Source organism: Schistocerca cancellata, chromosome 7 (assembly GCF_023864275.1).
Source record: "Schistocerca cancellata isolate TAMUIC-IGC-003103 chromosome 7, iqSchCanc2.1, whole genome shotgun sequence".
In the NCBI taxonomy this organism is placed as follows: domain Eukaryota; kingdom Metazoa; phylum Arthropoda; class Insecta; order Orthoptera; family Acrididae; genus Schistocerca; species Schistocerca cancellata.
The window spans coordinates 293,158,470-293,180,910 of NC_064632.1; the positions used below are offsets into that span (position 1 = coordinate 293,158,470).

The window sequence follows — 22,441 nt, forward strand, 5'->3', positions numbered from 1 at the left end:
ACGAGCGAACCGATAAACGTATCGCAAAATGTGATACACCAATATTTTCCTTGTTTTATTCTGCGTAAGGCTATATGCAGCACTTTCGTTTTACAGTCAAATTTATATTTTTTTTTCTTATTCTGGTACGGATTTTGCGATTTTAGGCGTCTTCGAAAGGAAACGTTCACTTTAAAAATATATGGCTTGCGATGTATTTGTATGAGGTTAATGAAATTTTAATACGTTATAGCCAAATATATTGTTAATGTAAATCTCAAGTTACAACATTTTCCGATCACCCAAAAAACCACGATAGTGCAAAATAAATCAATAATCAAAAACTTTGCATATCGTGGAAATTTCAATAAACAATACAAAATTCTTACTCATTATCTGTGTTACTTCAAAATAGGATCAAATAAGATCAAAATACAGGTATAGTACTGGAATAAACCAAGTTTAAAGGGCAATGTGCCTTCCATTTATTTTATATTGTAAATGAGTGGTGAGTCATGAAAAAGAGCTAATTCATTTCAGGGAGTGAACAGTTCTGATCCAATATCTGAAAAGAACAGTTTTGCCCATCTCTAGTATGAACAACTTCTGTGACAGAAAATGCTAACCTCTTTTCATCTTCCTGAACACAATGTTTATTCATTATGGATGAATTCTATCTCATTTTAAGGAGCAGACACACACATACACACATCCTCCAGCTCTGAAAAAGTGTTTGTCTGAAAGCTAGCACATGTCCCATTCTAATTTATGTGCCTTTAAATGGCTCAGTACCTCTACAGTTTGGTGAGTTGTTACTGTTCCAACAGAACTTTCCATAACTATAGACACTGATGAGTCAAAATATCATCGCCGCTCCCACAAATGTGGAACTGAATAACATCTGGTAGTATTGCAGTCACATAACATGGCAAGGAAAGTATGTAACCAGACCAGACATGAATGATAAATCATTCTAGTGATGATGCAGATCACAACTTTGACAAAAGGCACAATGTTACGGCCCAACAGCTAGGAACGAGCGTCTAGGAAACAGTGAAGTTGGTCAGCTGTTTGTGTGCTACTGTCATGAACATCAATGAAGAGTGGTTGAAGGATAGTGAACCAATGAGTACACAGCAAGGTGCTGGACAACCACAGCTCATGACTGAACACAGAGGTCGGAGTCTTGCTTGTCCTTTAAAGCATGATAGTCAATGTCTGTAGCACATCTGATGACAGAATACAATTATGGTGCAGGCACAAGTGTTTCAGAGAACACTGTTCAGTGCACACCGTTGAATGTCGAGGTCTGCAGCAGACAATCCCTATCAACAGTTAAGATTGCAGTGACCAGAGGATCACTGATATTGGACTGAGATCAATGGAAGCAGGTCACATGGTTAGATGAGTCATGTTTCTTGCTTCACCCAAGCCAATGGTCATGTCTGGATATGATGTCATCCAGGCAAACAGATGCTCGAAATATCCACTGTGCTATGGATGCAAGCCAATGGTGTAAGTATTATGATATGGGAAGGGGGGGGGGGACATTCACTTGGGTTTCCATGGGACCTATGGTAGTAATCAAAGACACCACGGAGCTTTGGACTATGTAAACACTATTGCGAACCATCTGCATTCCTTTGCACTTTACATCTTTCCCAACAGCAATCGCATACTCTAATCCTTCAAGATAAGTATTCTTAACAAAAGTTTCATTTCCTGCTCTACTTTCATGACTTGCAAAATGTCTCATTTGTGTGGTGTCTGTTCTTTCAGACAAGTGTGAAAGAACAGATGCCATTTTGACGCAACAGCCACTATGAATTAAGACCAAAGGAATTTGAGACACTGGCTGCAAGTGGGCACTAATTTAAACCAGTAGGAGAAGTTGAAAATGTGCCGGACAGGGATTCGAATCTAGGTCTCCTGCTTACTAGGCAGATGCTCTGACTACTAAGCCATCCGGACACAGTGGTCATCACAATCACAACTGCATAGACTACCTTAGCAAGCCTCCCATCAGATCCAAATTCCCAACTTATCCACACACACTGCTGATGTAGTGCCCCTTGCCCATCATCCTCATTACTTGCGGCATTTTGCCAATTCCTGTAAGGGTTCACCAAGGTGTGCATCCAGACTGAAGAGATCACTGGCCGTCCTCACCTTAATTATACAAATGTGGTGTCTGTTCTTTCGGACATGTCCACAACAATGGACACAATTCTCATAATAGGCAAGGGGCACTACATTAGTAGTGTGTGGATAAGTTGAGAATTGGGGTCTGATGGGAGGCGTGCTAGGGTAGTCCAGGCAGTTGCAATGACCACTATGTCTAGATGGCTTAGTGGTCAAGAGCATCTGCCCAATAAGCAAGAGACCTGGGTTCGAATCCCATTTGGGCACAAATTTTTAGGTTTCCCCATTGATTTAAATTAGTGCCGACTTGCAACCAATGTCTGTAATTCCTTTGGTATTGATTAATAGTGGCTGCTGGATCAAAATTGTGTCTGTTCTTTTGGACATGTGTTTTGCAAGCAGGAAACAAGACTTTTATTAAGAATACTTATTTCAAAGGATCAGAGGGTGACAATGATTGCTAAGCTTATTTGTTTGCTGCAGATGTCCTAGGTTCAGTACTTTTTGGATTATGCTGCATTCTTTAGCAAATCTCCTAATTTTACTTTTTGAAATAAAAATCCAACACAAGTATTCTGATACTTTTTTTCAAACTGCAACTTCTTACATCCACTGCTTACCACAACAAATCAACAATAGTAACTAACTATTTAGGTCTAACATGGGTCCTTATATAAAAAAGTGACAATCCATGATGACAAGTTCATTATTAGTATAAATAATTTTGTAAAATTATAATGAGAAATTACATATTCACAAAAACTTTCGTGTGATAGTAAGTTTTACAATCCTGAAACGAAAATTTGAGCCAATACATCTTCTTTTATAAAGTATTGGTTTTGAACAATTTCTTTCAAAATATGCAAATTGTTACTAAAGTGCTTAATCATTATTATTACTGCTATTTACTGAGGTTTAAATGCTAAAGTTACATATTTTTTACAACCAACTATTTTGTAAACATTGTTAAAGATTATTATCCAATAAACGATTCACAATTTGAAAAATTACACATGACACGATGCAATGTTTTTCTAGAACTTTGTATTCAATACTTTTGTTTATTTCATAGAAAAACTGTATTACATTAGTGAATTATTATCTTCCTGGATAAGATATCATTGTTTTAATAGAAGGGGAATGTGTATACACAAAATTTCAAATTATCACAATCTTGCAAATGAAATAGTATAACTATGATTGTAGTTCCTAGCATATCAATTATTCAAAATAGTGTTAGATAATGAATAATAAATGTGAAAGAAATAAGCACAAATGTAAATATATGATGACATAGTACAAACAGATACAATGTATTGAGTAATTCACTAAAGATTATGTATCATTTCCTCCCATACAAAATTTAAGGCTGTTTCATTACATCATGCAGAATTGCTGCTGTATCATGTTTCAAAGATAAATGAACACATTATTAAACTGGTGGGCATAATGTTTTGATGCATCCATTTATTTATCTCACTCCTTCCAGCAGACAAATGGGAAAGTACAGTGTATATAAAGGACAGGCAGGGACCGTGCAATCAGAAAGGATGTGCCTGTAGTGAGTCACTGTATGAATATCTAATGGAACATTTTTGAGGAGGGAGAGTCAGGTTGAAATTTCAACAATTGTGGAAAAGATATATTGCTACTCACCGTAAAAATGAAACGTTGGGCTGCAGACAGGCACAACAAAAAGACTTACACATGAAGCTTTTGGCCAAAGCCTTCATCAGTAAAGAAAAACATACAAGCATTCACACAAGCAAACATACCTCACATACGCGTGAGCGCTGTCTCAGGCTTCTTGGGTCAGACTGACTTTTTACACATTGTTAAAGATTGCAAAAGCTTTTTTAAATAACACAAACTTTATTAACACTCTACATCTTTATTCTTCATGCCTACATAGTTGCAGCCGTCTGCCAATAGAGGGCTCAAAACTGTGGAGTGTAACACGGCAGTGTGTAACGTAACTATGTCAGTGCATGAGAAACAATGAGCTGTAATCAGGTTTTGAATCTGAAGAGTTTGTGCACACATGCAGCACCCTCTCGTTCAGCATATCAGTGCCTGACCATACACACGCACAGCAAATCTGCAACAATCTGATGCCTTGGGTTCACTGTCCTCAATCATACTCCATACTGTCCTGACCTGGCCCCATCTGATCTTTATCTGTTTCCAAAACTTAAGGAAAACCTTCAAGGACTTCATTTTGACAGTGATGAAGCAGTGCAAGCCATAACAACGTCAAACACCCTACAGTGACGGTATCAACAAATTGTTCTCTCACTGGGAGAAATGTGTTCATTGCCAGGTTGACTACATTGAGAAATAAACATGCAGGCATGCACAATAAAGATGTAGAATGTCAATAATGTCTGTTTCATTAAAAAAGGTTTAAAGGATTTTTAAATAAAAAATTCAGAGGCATTACCTTTAAGTTCCCCCTCGTATAGATTGAAGTCCCCCTACGGTTTCTCTCTGTGAGTCTGGCCTAATCTCAAGAACTAAACAGAGTTTGACATGGTTCTCATTAATAGATAAACTGATCCATGAGGGAGGTTTGTGTATACATTTCCAAATATTTCATGCAAATTTGTTGAGCTATGATGATTAAAGTCTCCTGCTGCTGCAAAAACTATGCTATTGTCATCTAGCAGTGAATGGCAGAACTTGAAATCTGCACAGGCTGTGCTTCCCAGTAGCGGTAGCTTGTGCCAACTTGGCACTGCAGCTGGGCAGCTTTATGGCTGTCTCTGAGCCCACAGAGCACCCCTGCCATTGTCAGCACAGTTTTCTTCCCTAAATGCAACATGCAATCAAATGCAGAGGGCACATGTTGGATTTTTATAGGATTTACCATTTGCCTCAGGAAGTACCACTGTTCTGGATTCTAGAGTATATAAGATGCCTTGATCCATCCAGCTTATAGGATTTACCATTTGCCTCAGGAAGTACCACTGTTCTGGATTCTGGAGTATATAAGATGCCTTGATCCATCCAGCTGCAGCATCATGCCAGTGCAAAGTACTGCTGCCAGAAGGCTGGTACATGTTACTGTTGACTTCCTCAATGATTTTGTGATGTGGGACATATCAGATATTAAGCTGATAAAAACAGCTTTTTTGTGTAAAGTTATTGTTTAAGAGGTGTGTAGTGAAATGCGGCAAAAGGTCTCATAGGAAATGTATCACTAGCAATGGTGTCAGGGCTGTAACTTGCACTGAACTGGAGCTGTAGGTGGACAGACAGGGCAGTGCGGTAGCCCGCAGATCACACCATTGCCACAAGATGTCACTCTAATGAAATATGGAACAGATAACATTGATGTCTCCTGAGAACTTTCGTTTCATGTGCTACTTAAATATGAATGTGATGAATTCAGTCACATAATGATGTTCTCTGAATCTGAATCATAATTTTATGCAGTGGCCCATAAACAAAGTTACCGCTACACAAGACAAGTTGTTCCTGCCGTAGATGTTTAGTGGTACTCATGCAAACCTGGGTTGGGTCACTAGTATCAGTATAAAAAGATCAGTTACTCTACATCTACACAAATAATCTGCAAACCATTGTGAAGTGCATGGCAGAAGGTATTTATCATTGTACCACATGTTATGGTCCCTGCCTGTTCCAATGAGGTATGGAGCATGGGAAGAATGACTGCTTAAATGCCTCTGTGCACCCTGCAATTAGTCTAATCTTATCTCTGCAGTCCAAAACAACAAACTTATTAACCAACTGATACAAACTTGAGAAATAAAAAACACAAATCTTACTCACACAAAGCTGACAGCCATATTACTCCATACCTTACTGCTTCTAGTGTCAAAGATGGAGAACTGCAAGTCAGTTTTGACAACACTGAAAGCATTTTATGACAGTTAGTCAACACCGATAAACTCCAGTTCCTTAAAGAATCAAACTTCCTTGTATGAAACAGCTTTGAAGTTGTGATTACTTTACAAATGAGTTAGTGTGTTAAATATTTGGTGTTCAGCATATAAGTGAGAAAATGTCTAGAAAAGGTTTGAAATTATGTTTAAAGTTTGTGGAAGTCATTATGTACTCACATTATGATACACTGGATGGCATAGTCTGGGTAAATTGTGTAAAAGATAGTTTTCCACACATCTCAATGTTTATGACATCATATCTCCTGAACTGCGCATCATATTTTATTTTGTAAATATTTGTTGTGTATTCTTGTTTTCTGACATGTTCCACATCCCAGTGGATCTCCTTGCTATGGACCAATTGCAATGAAAAGTACATCTAATATAATCTAGTAAATTAAAACGTTATGTCTGATGTAGCAGTTTACCTGCACGAACAATGAAAATGTAATATGGGATAAATTTTTTTCCTTTCACCATTTTGCATGGGGTGTTGGTGAGAAAAAGTATCATAAAGGTCTGAAGTTTGTTGGAAGTTACCAAGTGCTCTCATTCTCAAATACTGGATGAATATAGTCAGGTTTTTGCTCACAGTGAGTTACACTGCCTCAAGACTCTAACTGCAGTACTTGTCTTACCATGTCAAACCTTTAACATAGGAGCATACTTCTCAATGAGCAGATTATGACAGCATTTTAAATTTTTAAGTTTGGCAAATAATTACATGAAAAACTGAAAATCAAGTATTTGTTGCCCCTGGAGGCCATTACATAGGCAACCTGTAATTGGGATCTCTAGATCTTGTCAAAAGAAAGTAAGCAGTAAACTTAAGTGGATTATCCTAAGAATAAAAATTTCTAGTGCCAGCAAAAGGAAACTTTCTGAAGTGTTTGAAAATATTGCAGCTCAACAAATTCAAAAATTTCTTAGTGTAAATGACATTAAAAAAAAAAACATTTGGATTCAAACAAGGGAAAAGCACTGTAAATGCAATCAATTAGTTTATTCAAAAGATACACTCCTCAATAGATAAAGATAGCAAGGCCAAAGAAATATTCTGTGATCTGACAAAAGCTTTCGATTTAATGAACCATTCCTTACTTCGACTCAAATACCATACACACAAAATCAGAGGCACTACTTTACAATAGTTCACCTCTTACTTAACAGATAGGAAACAAAGAGTAATTATATATTCAAATTCAAGAAATTACTCCTCAAACTGGAAAACAATTGGTCAAGGAGACCCACATGGTTCAATATTGATCCCCTACCTGTTAGTTATCTACATAAACAACCTTCCATTTGGTACTAATGCTGATTCAGTTTTATTTGCTGACGATACATCAGTTCTACACTGAGGTGATAAAAGTCATGGGATACCTCCTGATATCATGTTGGACATCCTTTTGCCTGAAGAAGTGCAGCAATGCAGTGTGACATGGACTCAACAAGTCACTGGAAGTCCCCTGCAGAAATACTGGGTCATGCTGCTCCTCTACATCTATACTCTGCAAAACACTGCGAGGTGCATGGCAGAGGGTACGTCCCACTGTTCCAGTTATTGGGTTTCTTCTTGTTCCATTCATGTATGGAGCATAGGTAGAATGACTGATTGAATGCCTCTGTGCATGCAGTAATTATTGTAATCTTATCCTCATGATCCCTATGTGAGCAATACATAGGAGATTGCAGTATATTCCTTGAGCAATCATTTAAAGCTGGTTCTTGAAACTTTGTTAAGAGACTTTCTCAGGGTAGTTTACGTCTATCATCAAGAGTGTTCCAGTTAAGTTCCTTCAGCATCTCTGTGACATTCTTCCATGGATTAAACAAACTTGTGACTATTCATGCTGCCCTTCTCTGTATGTGTTCAATATGCCCCGTTAGTCCTATTTGGTACATGGTACGGGTACCACACATTTGAACAATATTCTAGAAATGGTCACACGTGTGGTTTGTAAGCATTCTCCTTTGTAGACTGATTGCACTTCCCCAGTATTCTTCCAATAAATCAAAGTCTACCATATGTCTTACCCACAACTGAATCTAAGTGATCATTCCATTTCATATCCCTACAAAGTGTTACACCCCAGTTTTTGTGTGAGTTGGCTGATTCAAACAGTGACTCACTGACATTATAGTCAGAGGATATGAAATTTTTTCGTTTTGTGAAGCACAAAACTTTACATTTCTGAACTTTTAAAGCAAGTTGCCAGTCTTTGTGCCACTTTTAAATTTAATCAAGATCTGACTGAATATTTATGCAGTTTCATTAGGATAGTGCTTCATTACAGATAACTGCATCATCTGCAAAAAACCTGATTTCACTGTTAATATTGTCTGCAAGGTTAATAACATACAACATGAACAAGGGTACTAACACGCTTCCCTGGGGCACACACAAAGTTACCTCTACATCTGACAATGACTCCCCATCCAAGATAACATGTGTGTCCTCCTACCAAAAAGTCCCCAATCCAGTCACAAATTTCACTTGATACCCCATATGATAGTACTTTTGACAATAAGTGTAGGTGTGGTACTGAGTCAAATGCTTTTTGGAAATCAAGAAATACTGCATCTACCTGGTTGCCTTGATCCAAAGCTTTCAGTACGTCATGTGAGAAAAATGCGAATTGTATTGTATTGTATGCTGGTTGGCATTGAGAAGGTCATTCTGTTCAAGACACTTAATTATGTTTGAGCTCAAAATATGTTCTAGAATTCTGCAACAAATCAATCTCAATGATATTGGACAGTAGTTTTGTGAATCACTTCTACTACTCTTCTTGTAGGCAGGTAAGACCTGTGCCTTTTTCCAAGAACTGGCGTAGTTGTTTTTTTTTTTTTTTTTTTTTTTTTTTTTTTTTTTTTTTTTTTTTTTTTTTTTTGTTGAGGGATCTATGACAGATTATAGTTAGAAGAGGGGCTAACTCAGCTGAAAACTCAGTATAGAATCTGACAGGGATTCCATCAGGGCCTGGAACTTCATTCAATTTTAACAGTTTCAGCTGTTTCTCAACACCACTGACACTAATACTTATTTCAGTCATCTTTTCAGTGGTACGAGGATTAAATTAGCACACTTTTCCTGGGTTTTCCTTTGCAAAGGAACATTTGAAAATGGAGTTGAACATTTCAGCTTTTGCTTTTCTACCTCAATTTCAGATCCTGTCTCATTCGCCAGGGACTGGGCACTAACTTTGGTGCCACTAACAGGCTTTACATGCAAGCAGAATTTCTTTGGGTTGTGTGAAAAAATACTTGACAATATTCTACTACAACAGTCATTGAAGGCATCACGCATTGCTCTCTTGACAGCCATATGCATTTCATTCAGCATCTCTCTATCTATAGCACTAAGTTTTGTTTTATACCTATTATGCAATAATCTCTGTCTTTTAGAAGTTTCTTTACAATGACTGTATACCATGGAGATTCCGTACCATTATGAAGTGTTCCACTGGGTACATAACTATCCAGTGCACGGTCAACTATTCTTTTAAACCTGAGCCAGAGTTCCTCTACATGCTCCTGTCCTGTGCTGAAAGTTTCAAGTTCCTTATTGAGATTCAACACTATTTATTTCTTATCTAGGTTACTGAACATATATATCTTTCTGATTGGCTTAGTTGTCCTTTGTACTTTGGTAATCATTGTTGCCACAACCATGTCATGGTCACTGATACCAGTTTTGATGTTGTAACTCTTCAGGCTTTCCCGGCGATCTAATGACATCTTGGGTTGTCGGGTGTTCTGCCGGATATCAGCGTCGTACCTGCACGATATTTCGGCCACGTAGCTCGTAACCTTCATCAGGTGCGACCTGAGACTGCTCCTCGAGTGGACCTGGTCCAGTATTTATGCCTAAGGCCTTCCCCCTCCACCAACGGCTGCAGGCGCTTCCTCTGTGGTCCGCGCCCATTCCCTGCGACCTGCTGGGGCATTGCTGCGCTGTTTTCCGTCCGCTGCAGCCGTTGGTGGAGGGGGAAGGCCTTACGCATAAATACTGGACCAGGTCCACTCGAGGAGCAGTCTCAGGTCGCACCTGATGAAGGTTACGAGCTACGTGACCAAAATATCGTGCAAGTACGACGCTGATATCCGGCAGAACACCCGACAACCCAAGATGTCAGTTTTGATGTTGACATCCTCAAAAAGATCAGATCTGTTTGTTGCCATTAATCCAATATATGAGTGGGGTTCCTAACTATCTATTCTAGATAGTTTTCCGAGAAGGCATTTAGTAAAGTTTCACAGGATGTCTTATCACGCCCACACTAACAAAACTGTAATTTTCCCCAGCAATTGCTGGATGATTTTGGTCTCCACTAATGATTAAAGTATGATTGAAGAAATTAGGTACAAGTGAACTGAGGCTTTCTCTAAAGTTTTCGGTTACATCAGGAGATGAGTCTGGTGGGCAATAGAAGAATCCAATTATGCCCACCCTCGTACTGAATCTTGCCCAAACAATCTCTCATGCAGCTTCAATTTCTACTTCAGTGGATTTGAGTTTCTTGTCTACTGTGACAAATACACCACCTCCATTTCCCATTTGCCTCTCCTTTCAATATACACTTAAATTTTCCCCAAAAATCTCACTATTATCAATTTCAGGTTTCAACCAGCTTTCTGTAAGTAGTATTATGTGAGCTTCATCATTTTTCATGAGCGCTTCAAGCTCCGGCACTTTGCTGTGAATGCTTCAGCAGTATGCCATTAGGATTTTAATACTCTCACCTGTGGGAGGCATTTCTTTCGCTTTTCCTGCAGCTATCATTATCTGGATTGAGTGGAGAGATGCCTAATCTAAAAAACTCTTGTGTGCACCCAACACACTGTCTGCTAGTTGAGTAGTGTAGAGCACACCTGACCTATTTCGGGGAACCCTACAGTTCTCAAGCCTATTTGGCAAGTCCAGGAAGTAGCAGCCTAGTTTGTCACAGAATCTTCGAAGTCTCTGGTTCAGTCCTTCCATTTGACTCAGAACAAAGGCCATGATCAGTTCTGGGGACAATGTTGCAATTTGTAAGCTTTGTTGAAACTCCATGCACAAAGCTGGACTCAAACTTCTCTGACAGTCACTGGAATAAATCAACTATGATCTAGGAGCCCACACAACAGGCATCATTTGTTCCATCGTGCACCACAATCTGTAGCTGGTTGCATCCTGTCCCCTCAATGCCTGCCAGAATAGTCTCTTCAACATGCTGAATGGGGCTCCCAAACATACACACTGAGTGAACCTGGTGTCCTTTCCTGTCCCCTGATGAATGTTCTTGAAACCACTCACTACCAATTGTGGCCCAGTGACATAGAACATTATCATCCATAAAAATTCCACTGTTGTTTGAGAACATGAAGTCCATGAATGGCCACAAATAGTCTCCAAGCAGCCAAACATCCAGAGGACCCAGTCCATTCCATGTAAACACAGCCCACACCATTATGGAGCCACTACCAGCTTGCACAGCGCCTTTTTGAGAACTATGCTTCATGGCTCTGTGGGGTCTGCACCACGCTCAAATACTATCAGCTCTTACTAACTGAAACTGGGACTCATCTGACCAGGCCACAGGTTTCTGGATGTCTAGGGCCCGACCGCTACGGTCACAAGCCGAGGAGAGGTGCTGCCGGTGATGTCATGCTGTTAGCAAAGGCACTCGCATCAGTCGTCTGCTACCATAGCCCATTAACAGCCAATTTCATCGCATTGCCTAATGGATATGTTCGTCATTGTTCCACTATGGTTTCTGTGGTTATTTCACACAGTGCTGGTTGTCTATTAGCACTGACAACTCTACACAAACACCGCTGCTCTTGGTTGTTAAGGGAAGGCCGTCAGCCACTGCATTGACCGTGTGAGAAGTAATGCCTGAAATGTGGTATATTTGGAACCCTCTTGACACTGTGGATCATGAAATATTGAATTCCCTAATTATTTTTGAAATGGAATGTTCCATGCACCTATCTCTAACTACCATTCCACATTCAAAGTTTGTTCATTCCTGTCGTACGGCCATAATCTAGTCAGAAACCTTTTACTTGAAACACCTGAGCGCAAATGATAGCTCTGCCACCGCAGCACCCTTTTATACCTTAGGTACACAATACTAATGCCATTTGTACATGTGCATATCACTATCCCATGACTTTTGTCACATCAGTGTAAATGAAAATGAGGTGCCTGAAAGAATTCAGGAAAGTGTCATACATTCTTTAGAGAAACTTTAATCTTGTTTCCATCAAAATGGAGTGAAACTTAATGTAACTAATACCAAAATGATGCAATTTGAAGCTAAATTATTAGAACAAAGGGAAATAAAGGTAACATGCAATGATCAGGATGTCACAGAAGCAAACCATGTGTAGTGCACAGCCAAAAATACCAATACAAATTTAAACTGGAAGGTGCACATAGACTGCAGAGAAAACAAACTTAACAGCCTAGCTTTTGAACTGTATATTTTGTCAGGTGGCACAAGCAGAAATCAGAAAGACAGTCTATCACTCTTGCTCTAACTCAGTTAATCAGTATGCAGGATCTTCTGGAGAACATATTACAAGAAAAAGATTACAAATGTGTTTGTTTCCAAACAATGGGCATCATGTCAACCACTGTCAAAAAATCTAAAAATAGTGTCTCCTCCTTCCCTTTACATATAAAATAATCAACATACAGTTAACTCTCTGTTTCGACCACAACTACAGCACTCTCTACAGAGAGAATTTTGAAGTGCCAAAACACCATTTAAAACTCTACACCCAAACACCAGAGTTTGTGAGATTAAAAATTTACAATAAAATAGAAGGCAGTATTATATTTAACGTGGAGTTAGATTCACTGAAAAAATTAGTCTATACCTGTCGGGTGGAAAAATGTTATTATTCTACTGAAGAATCCTTTGAGGACAATTTTACAGTTTGAACAAGGAAATTTTATATTTACTTTTGTATAGTGGATTCTGTAGTATCTAACTCTGTAGCAGTATCTCAGAAATGTATATAAAAGGAGTACAGCAATTGATATAAGAAGGCAGCTGCTTAAAATTCTTCTATAAAGAAAAAATGAGCAGTTCTCCCTGCGGCAAATGGGGAAACAGTAATAAATAAATAAAAATCATTGTGGATTGTTTACTGCAAAGGGCTAAGCAAAGGAACAAAATCCTGATGTAAAGTGTGGTTCATATTAGAGATGAACTATAGAATTCGCTACCACAATGCTAGAGTAATACTCCGCAGATAAACTTACAAACTGTTCAAAATTTTCCATATTGCAGCAAAACAAAGTTTCCTGGAACTAACAGGATATTTTAGAAAGTTTATCTCAAATTACTCTATATAACTACCACATCTCTGAGTGATTTTCTGAGGAATAATCAGGAATATAAGTTTTAGGAAGAGCAGAGGTGAACATTCAAACTGAACTACATACATGTAAGCAAACAAAGCAGTGGAGCTGTGCTATCAGAAAATCTCCACACGATGACAAGTTCCACATAGTCTCTTACATGAGGAGAAAACACCATTTCAAGACAAGAAATGCAGTAGTTATGAGCTTGAAGCCTTGGCTATTGTTAATGCTTTAACGAAATTCTCAGTGTAGTTATTAGGAATACATTTTAAAATTGTAACGGTCTGTGCTGCATTGCAAAAGAACATGGATAAGAAACACCTGTTGCTAAGAATAGCAAGATGGGCTTTAGTCCCAGACAGTATTCCTACACCACTAAACACCTATCTGGTTCTCAGATGAAACATATAGCTGCTGTAAGTCACTGTGTAAATCAACTGCATGCTTTTGCTGATAGTTTAATAGCTAGAATGAGGAAGGTCCAAGAGTAGAGAAGCACTACGGTTTCACGGCAATCAAGATCCTTCTCAGAGAATGACCTTATGAAAACTGCTTAATGTGATATGGAAGTTTTTCCAAGTTTATTTATTTATTTATTCATGCAAAAAATCTCTCCAGATTGAAAGAACAAACACAAAACAAAACAGTAACACAACACAGTAAAAATACAGTATTCTTTCAATAGATACATAAATTTTAGCCATATCTACAAAAGAGTTTGCACTATTTGCAGTAGCTGCACTGTCTTGTTTCAAGTCTCTTGTATCTCAAATGTTCTAAAAATTCTGCTACTGAATAGAAGCAGTAATCTAATATGAATGTCCTTAGGGTTTTACAAAACAGTGTGAATGATGATATTATTTTTACCTTATGTGGGAGATTACTGTAAATTTACAAACCAATGTTTACTGTGGAAGTTTCAATTTCTGTCTAACATACTTACAGCATGTTGTACTGCTCATACAGTTCTTCTTTGGTTTAGCAAAATGACTGAACTAAGTGTATCCCAGAATACAATTCCATACAGTAGGATGCTACAGAACTGAGCAAAGTAGGCACTTCGGTCAGTGTTAAAACTTGCTTTAACAGATAGCAATTTTAGACTGTAACATATTTTATTCAGTGTTTCAGTTATTTTGTTTGTATGGGTATGCCATTTGAAGTTATTTTGAGGCCATATGCCTAAAACTTTGTTTCCAAAGAAGATGAAATTTTGTTGGAATTCATTGTCACCTTTTAAACAGGAATTTAGGAATGTTGTTTTTTGGTCCAGAATGAGATTTTCACTCTGCAGTTGAGTGTGCACTGATATGAAACTTCCTGGCAGATTAAAACTGTGTGCCCGACCGAGACTCGAACTCGGGACCTTTGCCTTTCGCAGGCAAGTGCTCTACCAACTGAGCTACCGAAGCACGACTCACACCCGGTCCTCACAGCTTCTGTAAAGTTTGGAAGGTAGGAGACAAGATACTGGCAGAAGTAAAGCTGTGAGGACCTGGCATGAGTCGTGCTTCAGTAGCTCAGTTGGTAGAGCACTTGCCCGCGAAAGGCAAAGGTCCCGAGTTCGAGTCTTGGTCGTTCACACAGTTTTAATCTGCCAGGAAGTTTCATTGTTTTTTGGTGTTTATTGGTAGTTTATTCCCCTCAAACCATCTATTTATCTATGCTGTAGATTTATTTACAGATGCTTGTAGCTGATTTAGGGTGCTTCCTGTAACTAGGATACTTGTGTTACCTGCAAACAAAGTATTTGTCTTTGACTCAATGTTTAAATCCAAATCATTTATATACACGAGAAAGAGAATTGGAGCTAAAATCTATCCCTGAGGTTTTCTTTTAGTTCATGTTTTATTTGTATTTTCTGTTTCCTGTTGTCAAGCACAATGTGAACCATTTTAGTGCAGTGCCTCTAATGCCATATACTTTGAGCTTGTCCAACATTATGTTTGTCAAAGGCCTTACTTAAGTCTAAAAAGAATGCCAGTGTACTTTGTTTATTGTCCATTGTTTGCAGAGTATTGTGTATAAAACCATAGATTCAATGACGGAAAGTAGACTTAGCAGTTCCACACACACTGCAATGTGAAATCATCAAATTTGTACATGAGAAAGGGCTTAAACAAAGTCAAGAGGAAGTAAAACAAATTTTTAAAAAGCTGATTTGACTGACAAGGTGAAAAGAGTAATCTCCAATAGAGTACAATGTTTAATTTTGAGTAAGAAATTAGGAAAGAAGGAAGGTTTCCTTCACCTCTTATTCAAAGAAAGAAGGTCATTATGTACACTATCTGATCAAAAGTATCTGGACACCCCTATGTAATGCAGAACTGACCACTAGATGTCAAGAGAGGTGGATAGAAGCAGGCATGGTGCACTGCGTGGTCAGTAGAGAAACTTGAACAGCAAGTCATTGGATGTAACCTGAGTAACAAACCCATCAGGGGCATTTCAACCTTTCAAAAGATGTCCACGTCGAGGGTTGGTGATGTGATTATGAAGTGGAAATTCAAAGAAGCACTCACAGCTAACATAAGACCTGGCAGACAGGGACTGTCCAGCATCGTAGAGATTGGTTGTAAAAAATCACATTAAATCAGTGGAAGGAATCACTTGTGAGTTCCAAAGTTCTACCAACAGTTCATCTAACACACTGACTGTACATTGGGAGTAAAAAAAAAAAAAGAGGGGTACAAAGGTCAAGCTGTTCCTCATAAGCCGCACTATTCTATAGCAGTGCTTGAGATTGCATAAAGAGCAATGCCACAAGATGGTGGATGACTGGAAATAAGTTATTAGAGCGATGAATCACACTATGCTCTGAGGTCATCTGATGGAAGGGTTTAATGTCTGGAGAATATTACCTGCCGTCATGTGTAGTGTCAATATTGAAGTAAGGAGGAGATGGTGTTACAGTATTGATGTGTTTTTAAAGATTAGGGTGCAGCCTTCTTACTGCACTTGAGAAAACACTGAACGCAGAAGGATATGAACACATTTTACAGCACTGTGTACTGTGTACAGTAGAAAAACAGTTAATATATGATGACTGACCGAATCAGCTTGAAAATGAATGCAGTCATGAAGTAGCTTCAGTGAGAAAATGGTTTGTGGACAACGACATTGCTCAACTAGACTGGCCTGCCCAAAGTCCCAACTCAAACCCAATGGAACATCTTTGGGATGTATCAGAATGTCAGCTTCATTCCATACCTCAGCTTGCAACATAATCTTGTTTCAGATCTTGAGAATGAATGGGCTGCCATTCCTCCACAGACATTCAGACTCCTCACTGAAAGTGTCCCCAGCAGAGTTCAAGCTGTGATAAAAACAAAGGACAGACATACTCCATATTTAAATCCACCAATAGGTGTCTAGAAACTTTTGATCAGGAGAATACTTATCACAAAGATCTCATTGGACCCCTTTGATCAACTCACAAATGATACAACCATATTGTAAATATCACTGTTGCATTTAACACGTTTACCTGGCAGTATCCTGTACAGACAACAAAATCAGCAGAAGCAGTTAGTAAGTTGGGGTAACAGAAAACTAATTTTAGAAATTCAGTCCAAGTAATTACCAACAGACAGACTTGCTTTAATTTTCATGAATTCAAGGAGTACTGGAGGACAGAAAAAATAGTGAAAATATTTTAATAACAAGGGACTCCCTCGAGCCAATGGACAGATTGAGAGGACCAACTCTATTCCAGCCTCAATCATCACTATGCTTGGTATTGACAACCCTACCAAATGGTATAAGTAGTACCATCAGTTCAGTGTGTCAGACAGTCAACATACCACAGAAGTGTTCTGAAAACATCACTTGAACTTTTGATAGGAGTTAAGATACACACTCAGACTGATATCACATCATGAAATTGTTTGAAGAAGATATTATTAATTCAACTGAAAAAAGACACAGTGAAATGGTGGAAGATGCTAAATGACAATTCAGATATGTGCTAGAAAAAAACCATGATACCTTGGACCGACGAAGGAAAAAAGCCTTCAAGTACAAAGTTAGTGATCTTCTAATGATAAATTAACACAAAGTAGACCAAAATTAAGGCTTAAGGTCCCCACTGATTTACAACAGTCAAAACTAATGATATATATATATATATATATGACTACAACAATATGTGCTGGATTTATGCATCTGTGACCAAATGTCTGCTCATCATACAAAGAGAATATCTGAGTTGCATTTAACTGTTCTTTTGTTGCTTTGTCCTGTCCATTGTTAGAGAAAGAAAATGTTAATGTGTAAGTCATGTTTTGTATTTTAATGCACTGCAGTTATTAATGTATTTAATTTTTACTTTTATAAGGATTGCTTCTGCGGTGGTGTTTTTCATTTTCATATGAAGCGTGCATGTGCTGCAGCCATCTGAAGTTCATCTGTTATGGCTCACAACACTGGTCACTATTATGCCTGCCAAGGAATGTAAGAAGATTCACTTCAAGATGCCACACAGCAGCTGCTCTTTGTATCTTAATAACGGCTTCCTTCATGTTTCATTTATTTAAGTTTTTACAGGAAAGGTATGTTCAACTCTCAGTTAGCTGCATTTAGTGAAATGTAATATTGGTGAAGGAAAATATAAATTTATATCAGCAAAAATAATGTTGACTGAATTTTACATCACAATGATAAAAAATTTATAATTTTTTCAAGCTTGCAGCCTTTTTATAGAAACGGTCACCGCACCTGCAATCCGAAGAAAAAATGTTGAGAGAAACAATACAAAACAACCCCATGGTATACCTTCAATAACTCTGATTAAGTGTCATGATATAACTGCAGCTTGTGGTTGCTTCACATTGCATAATCTTGTTTCCAGAGAATGGAAATAAAATTAGACCTTTTTTCCATTATATGAAATATAGCCATTAGAATTCATGTGACGACATAACACTCACATTTTCATTGTTTCTTTTGTAGGATGGTCACCAACATCATGATTCCCACAAACACAAACCATAGGTATTTCAGGGTTCAGCTTGCTGAATATTCTTTTGAAGGTTGCAATTTGTCTTTTGTATACATCAGGATCACCACCTACATAAATTAGTTGCATGAAAACCATAACAACATCAAATATAAATAAGTTAGCCAGATACAAAAACTGCAAATATGAATATACACAAATAGAAAATTAGCATACTTGTCAAAATATAGGTATTTAACAATGTATGCAAATGTGTAATATTAATTTCTGTTAACATAGATTATTTATTATGTTCCTTTCCTGGAAATGAATATGAATGGTACTCTTACTTAAATAAATATCACTTTTAATTGGAAGACATATTCAGTCACAAAAATCGACAATATTATTCCAACAGTTCTCGTCATTTTTCCTTTTCTCCCACTGTGTACACCTATTACTGTTTCTTCATATCTACTGGCTCTGAAGGCAAAAGTTAAACTACATAATCTCACCTGCATAGTCCTTTCCACTCCCTCCCCTCAACACAGCCTCCCGATGCTGCACCTAGCACACCATCATCATCTCCCCACCAAATCCCATGCATACTGCTACAGGCAGCAATACAGCATTTTTTCTCCACCCTTTCCCTGCTATCCTTTCTCTCTCCATGCCCCACATCTCTCCTGCACCAGAGGTGATTTTGTGTGTGTGTGTGTGTGTTTTTCTAAATATGAAGAAAGACATTTTCCTACAACTTAGTCTGCTTCCCACTCTAGTTTTAAATGTGCCTGTCTCGTGCTCAGTGCCTTCTTACGCGGTACACAGGCTGTGTTATGTAAAGGATAGATTGCTGCTCACCAAAGAGGAAACACAGAGTCGCAGACAGGCACCATGAAAAAAGCTGCTGTATATTTCAGTTTTTGGCCAAAAGGCCTTCTTCTGGAATAGAAAACACACACAGGCTAAAGTGTACAGCCATTCTTTTTGTTGTGCCTTTGTTTGATGTAGCATCTCCTTTATATGGTGAGTAGCAATCTATCTGTTTCATATTATTATTATTATTATTATTATTATTATTATTATTACGATTCCATCCTGGACTCTCCACTGTTTGATACATAGTCTATTCAGTCATAGATGCAGATACTGTCAGTTTAATGAATTTATTTAATATAAACTAAATTTGTACATGTAAATTCTTACACAGACATCTCGTGTCAACCAGTCTGCTCAATGGGAGAGGTAATGAAGCTCTGTGATCAAATTTCTATCATAACCCTTTTCCAATGTGCACAACTTCTGTCTTCCAATTCAGTGTCTGTTTTGCATTAATCTATAGACCCCAGATGAGATCATCTGGAAATACAATGCACTTGACATAGTAAACATATAGGATCAAGAAGAAAATGTCTTTCTGGTACACAGATGGCACTGATATCAATGATTTTTGTATTAATATTGTTGCATGAAAATCATTCAGAAGTGTCAACTTTAATTCCAGAAGAGTTTTGTTTACACACTGTGTTGTGTGTTTCATTCAAATGGATTCAACAGAATACTGTGCCACAATAAAATTCTGTTTTGGGTAGATTATCACAAATATAAGCTCATACAAGGTTCTTTCATTTTCAACTGATAAGAAATTGGTGGATAGAGTTCAAAAATGGCTATACTTCTCTTGAAGTTAATTCATGTATAGAACATACCAAAACGGCAACCATAAAGGAAAACACCCAAAAAATGCACTACACAACACAGTATTGGACGACTGGCAATAAACAATGGCTGAAACAGCTGATGATAAAGTCATATCAAAAGAAAGCATGTGATATATTTTACACAAAGAATAACTATGAGAAATATTCATGAAAAATCTGTGGCTCATTTGTTGAACGATCAGCAACACAAAGTGCAAAACTGAATCTCTCAGCAATGTTCAGATAGATTCGAAATAAACATTTTGGAAAGGCATTGTGTTCGCCACTACACACCAGAAATGAAAAAAAAAAAAAAGATTAGACTTAGTGTCACGTTGATGTCATGGCCATTAAAGAATTACTCTAAAGGAGGTCTGTTTTCAACCATTCTTATCATCAGAACATATTATGTAACACTCCATATAGTTGTTTCATTTTCTAGGACTATAAACTATGGCCAGGTTAGGTGCTTTCTCAGTCAACATTCTACCTTTTCTTGTAATATATTGGCTAGCAAACCTTATCCTATTCTCATTCTCTTAACATATGTAGGTCAAGTTGCTTTCCATGTAATTCAAGGTAAGCCTATAAGTTCTCCATTTTTTCACCCTTATTAAATATGAGACCATTTTTCATCTATCTAATCAAGCACTAATTTGGACTTGTTCCTATTTCTTATAATTACCAGGTGTCTAGTGCCACTGATTAGTCTCAGGTTAAATTTGTATGAAGCTGCCGTGGAGCGTTGAGTTAGCTATCAATGGCTGGTAAGCACAGTGTGGTGATGTGTACGTTATAGCAAAATGCGTGCAAAAGGATTGCAAGATAGGCTAACCGTGCTCTGCAAAACCAGCACTGTGCAGCAGTATTAGCCAAAGTGGGCAGGGTGGTGTCACCAAACCAGTGCTAGAACTATGTTACAAGCTATGTGACTGGGAGCCGGGTGACAGTGCACCAAATGCTCTACGGAGCAGTATATATAACTGTGAATTTCAGGAAAGATGCATTCGGAGCCCAGTAGTACTACAACACCAGGATGCCGCTAGATGACCAGACGACTTGGCTCCACCACTTGCAGTCATGGGTTCAAGTTCAGCAGGGGGTAGCAGCCTGTCACACTACCAAGGGAACCTCCCCATCGCACCCCCCGCAGATTTAGTTATAAGTTGGCACAGTGGATAGGCCTTGAAAAACTGAACACAGATCAATCGAGAAAACAAGAAGAAGTTGTGTGGAACTATGAAAAAAATAAGCAAAATATACAAACTGAGTAGTCCATGTGCAAGATAGGCAACATCAAGGAATAGTATGAACTTAAGAGCACCATGGTCCCGAGGTTAGCGTGAGCAGCTGCGGAACGAGAGGTCCTTGGTTCAAGTCCTCCCTCGAGTGAAAAGTTTACTTTCTTTATTTTCGCAAAGTTATGATCTGTCCGTTCGTTCACTGATGTCTCTGTTCACAGTAATATGTTTAGTGTCTGTGTTTTGCGACCGCACTGCAAAACTGTGCTATTAGTAGACGAAAGGACGTGCCTCTCCAATGGGAACTGAAAACATTTGATCGCAAGGTCATAGGTCAACCGATTCCTCCACAGGAAAATACGTCTGATATATTCTATACGACACTGGTGACGGCATGTGCGTCACATGACAGGAATATGTTGTCGACCCACCTAACTTGTACACTTGGTGAGTGGGTAAAATGATTCTTCTACCTTGCCCGATTTAGGTTTTATTGTGGATGTGATAATCACTCCCAAAAAAGTGATGAAAACTTTAGAGTTTGTCACATAAACTGAAAATAAAAAATTAAACTTTTCACTCAAGGGAAGACTTGAACCAAGGACCTCTCGTTCCGCAGCTGCTCACGCTAACCACGGGACCACAGCGCACCTGAGCTTACGCTGTCCTTAATGTTACCTATGTTGTGCATGGACTACTCAGTTTGTATATTTTGCTTATTTTTTTCATAGTTCCACACAACTTCTTCCTGTTTTCTCGATCGATCTGTGTTCAGTTTTTCAAGGCCTATCCACTGTGCCAACTTATAACTAAATCTGAGGGGGGGTACAATGGGGAGGTTCCCTTGTAAGTAAACCCTGAGGGCTTGGTGCTGCAGCACAGTAGGCCTGCCATCTACACCACTTGCTGCCAGACATCTGCCAGGAGGTAACACGTCATGCACCACGCACAGCAGTCATCCCTCATCACTGTGGAAGACGTGAGCCACATCTGGGCACAGGTGTTCAACATCAGAGGACTGACACAGTGAGGAGAAGCAGTAAGCCGCTGTCACAAGCCTCAGCCAACTGACAGACCACTGGCTCATTTCCTAGAGCCAACATGTGCATCATCGGGTGCCATCACAAGTACCGTCCATCTGGGGTGGGGGCCAGCTGCCTGCTTACCATCATTGGACT

At 38.5% G+C, this 22,441-nt stretch overlaps 1 protein-coding gene across 1 annotated transcript in view; it reads right to left on the reverse strand.

Moving 5' to 3' along the window:
* Positions 1 to 22,441, reverse strand: part of LOC126092232 (serine/threonine-protein phosphatase CPPED1-like) — a 128,474-nt gene that overhangs the window by 29,932 nt on the left and 76,101 nt on the right. Inside the window, exon 4 of the mRNA XM_049907735.1 lies at positions 18,315 to 18,453. Within this exon, the coding sequence (XP_049763692.1) occupies positions 18,315 to 18,453 (139 nt within the window). The remainder of the gene's footprint in view (positions 1 to 18,314; positions 18,454 to 22,441) is intronic.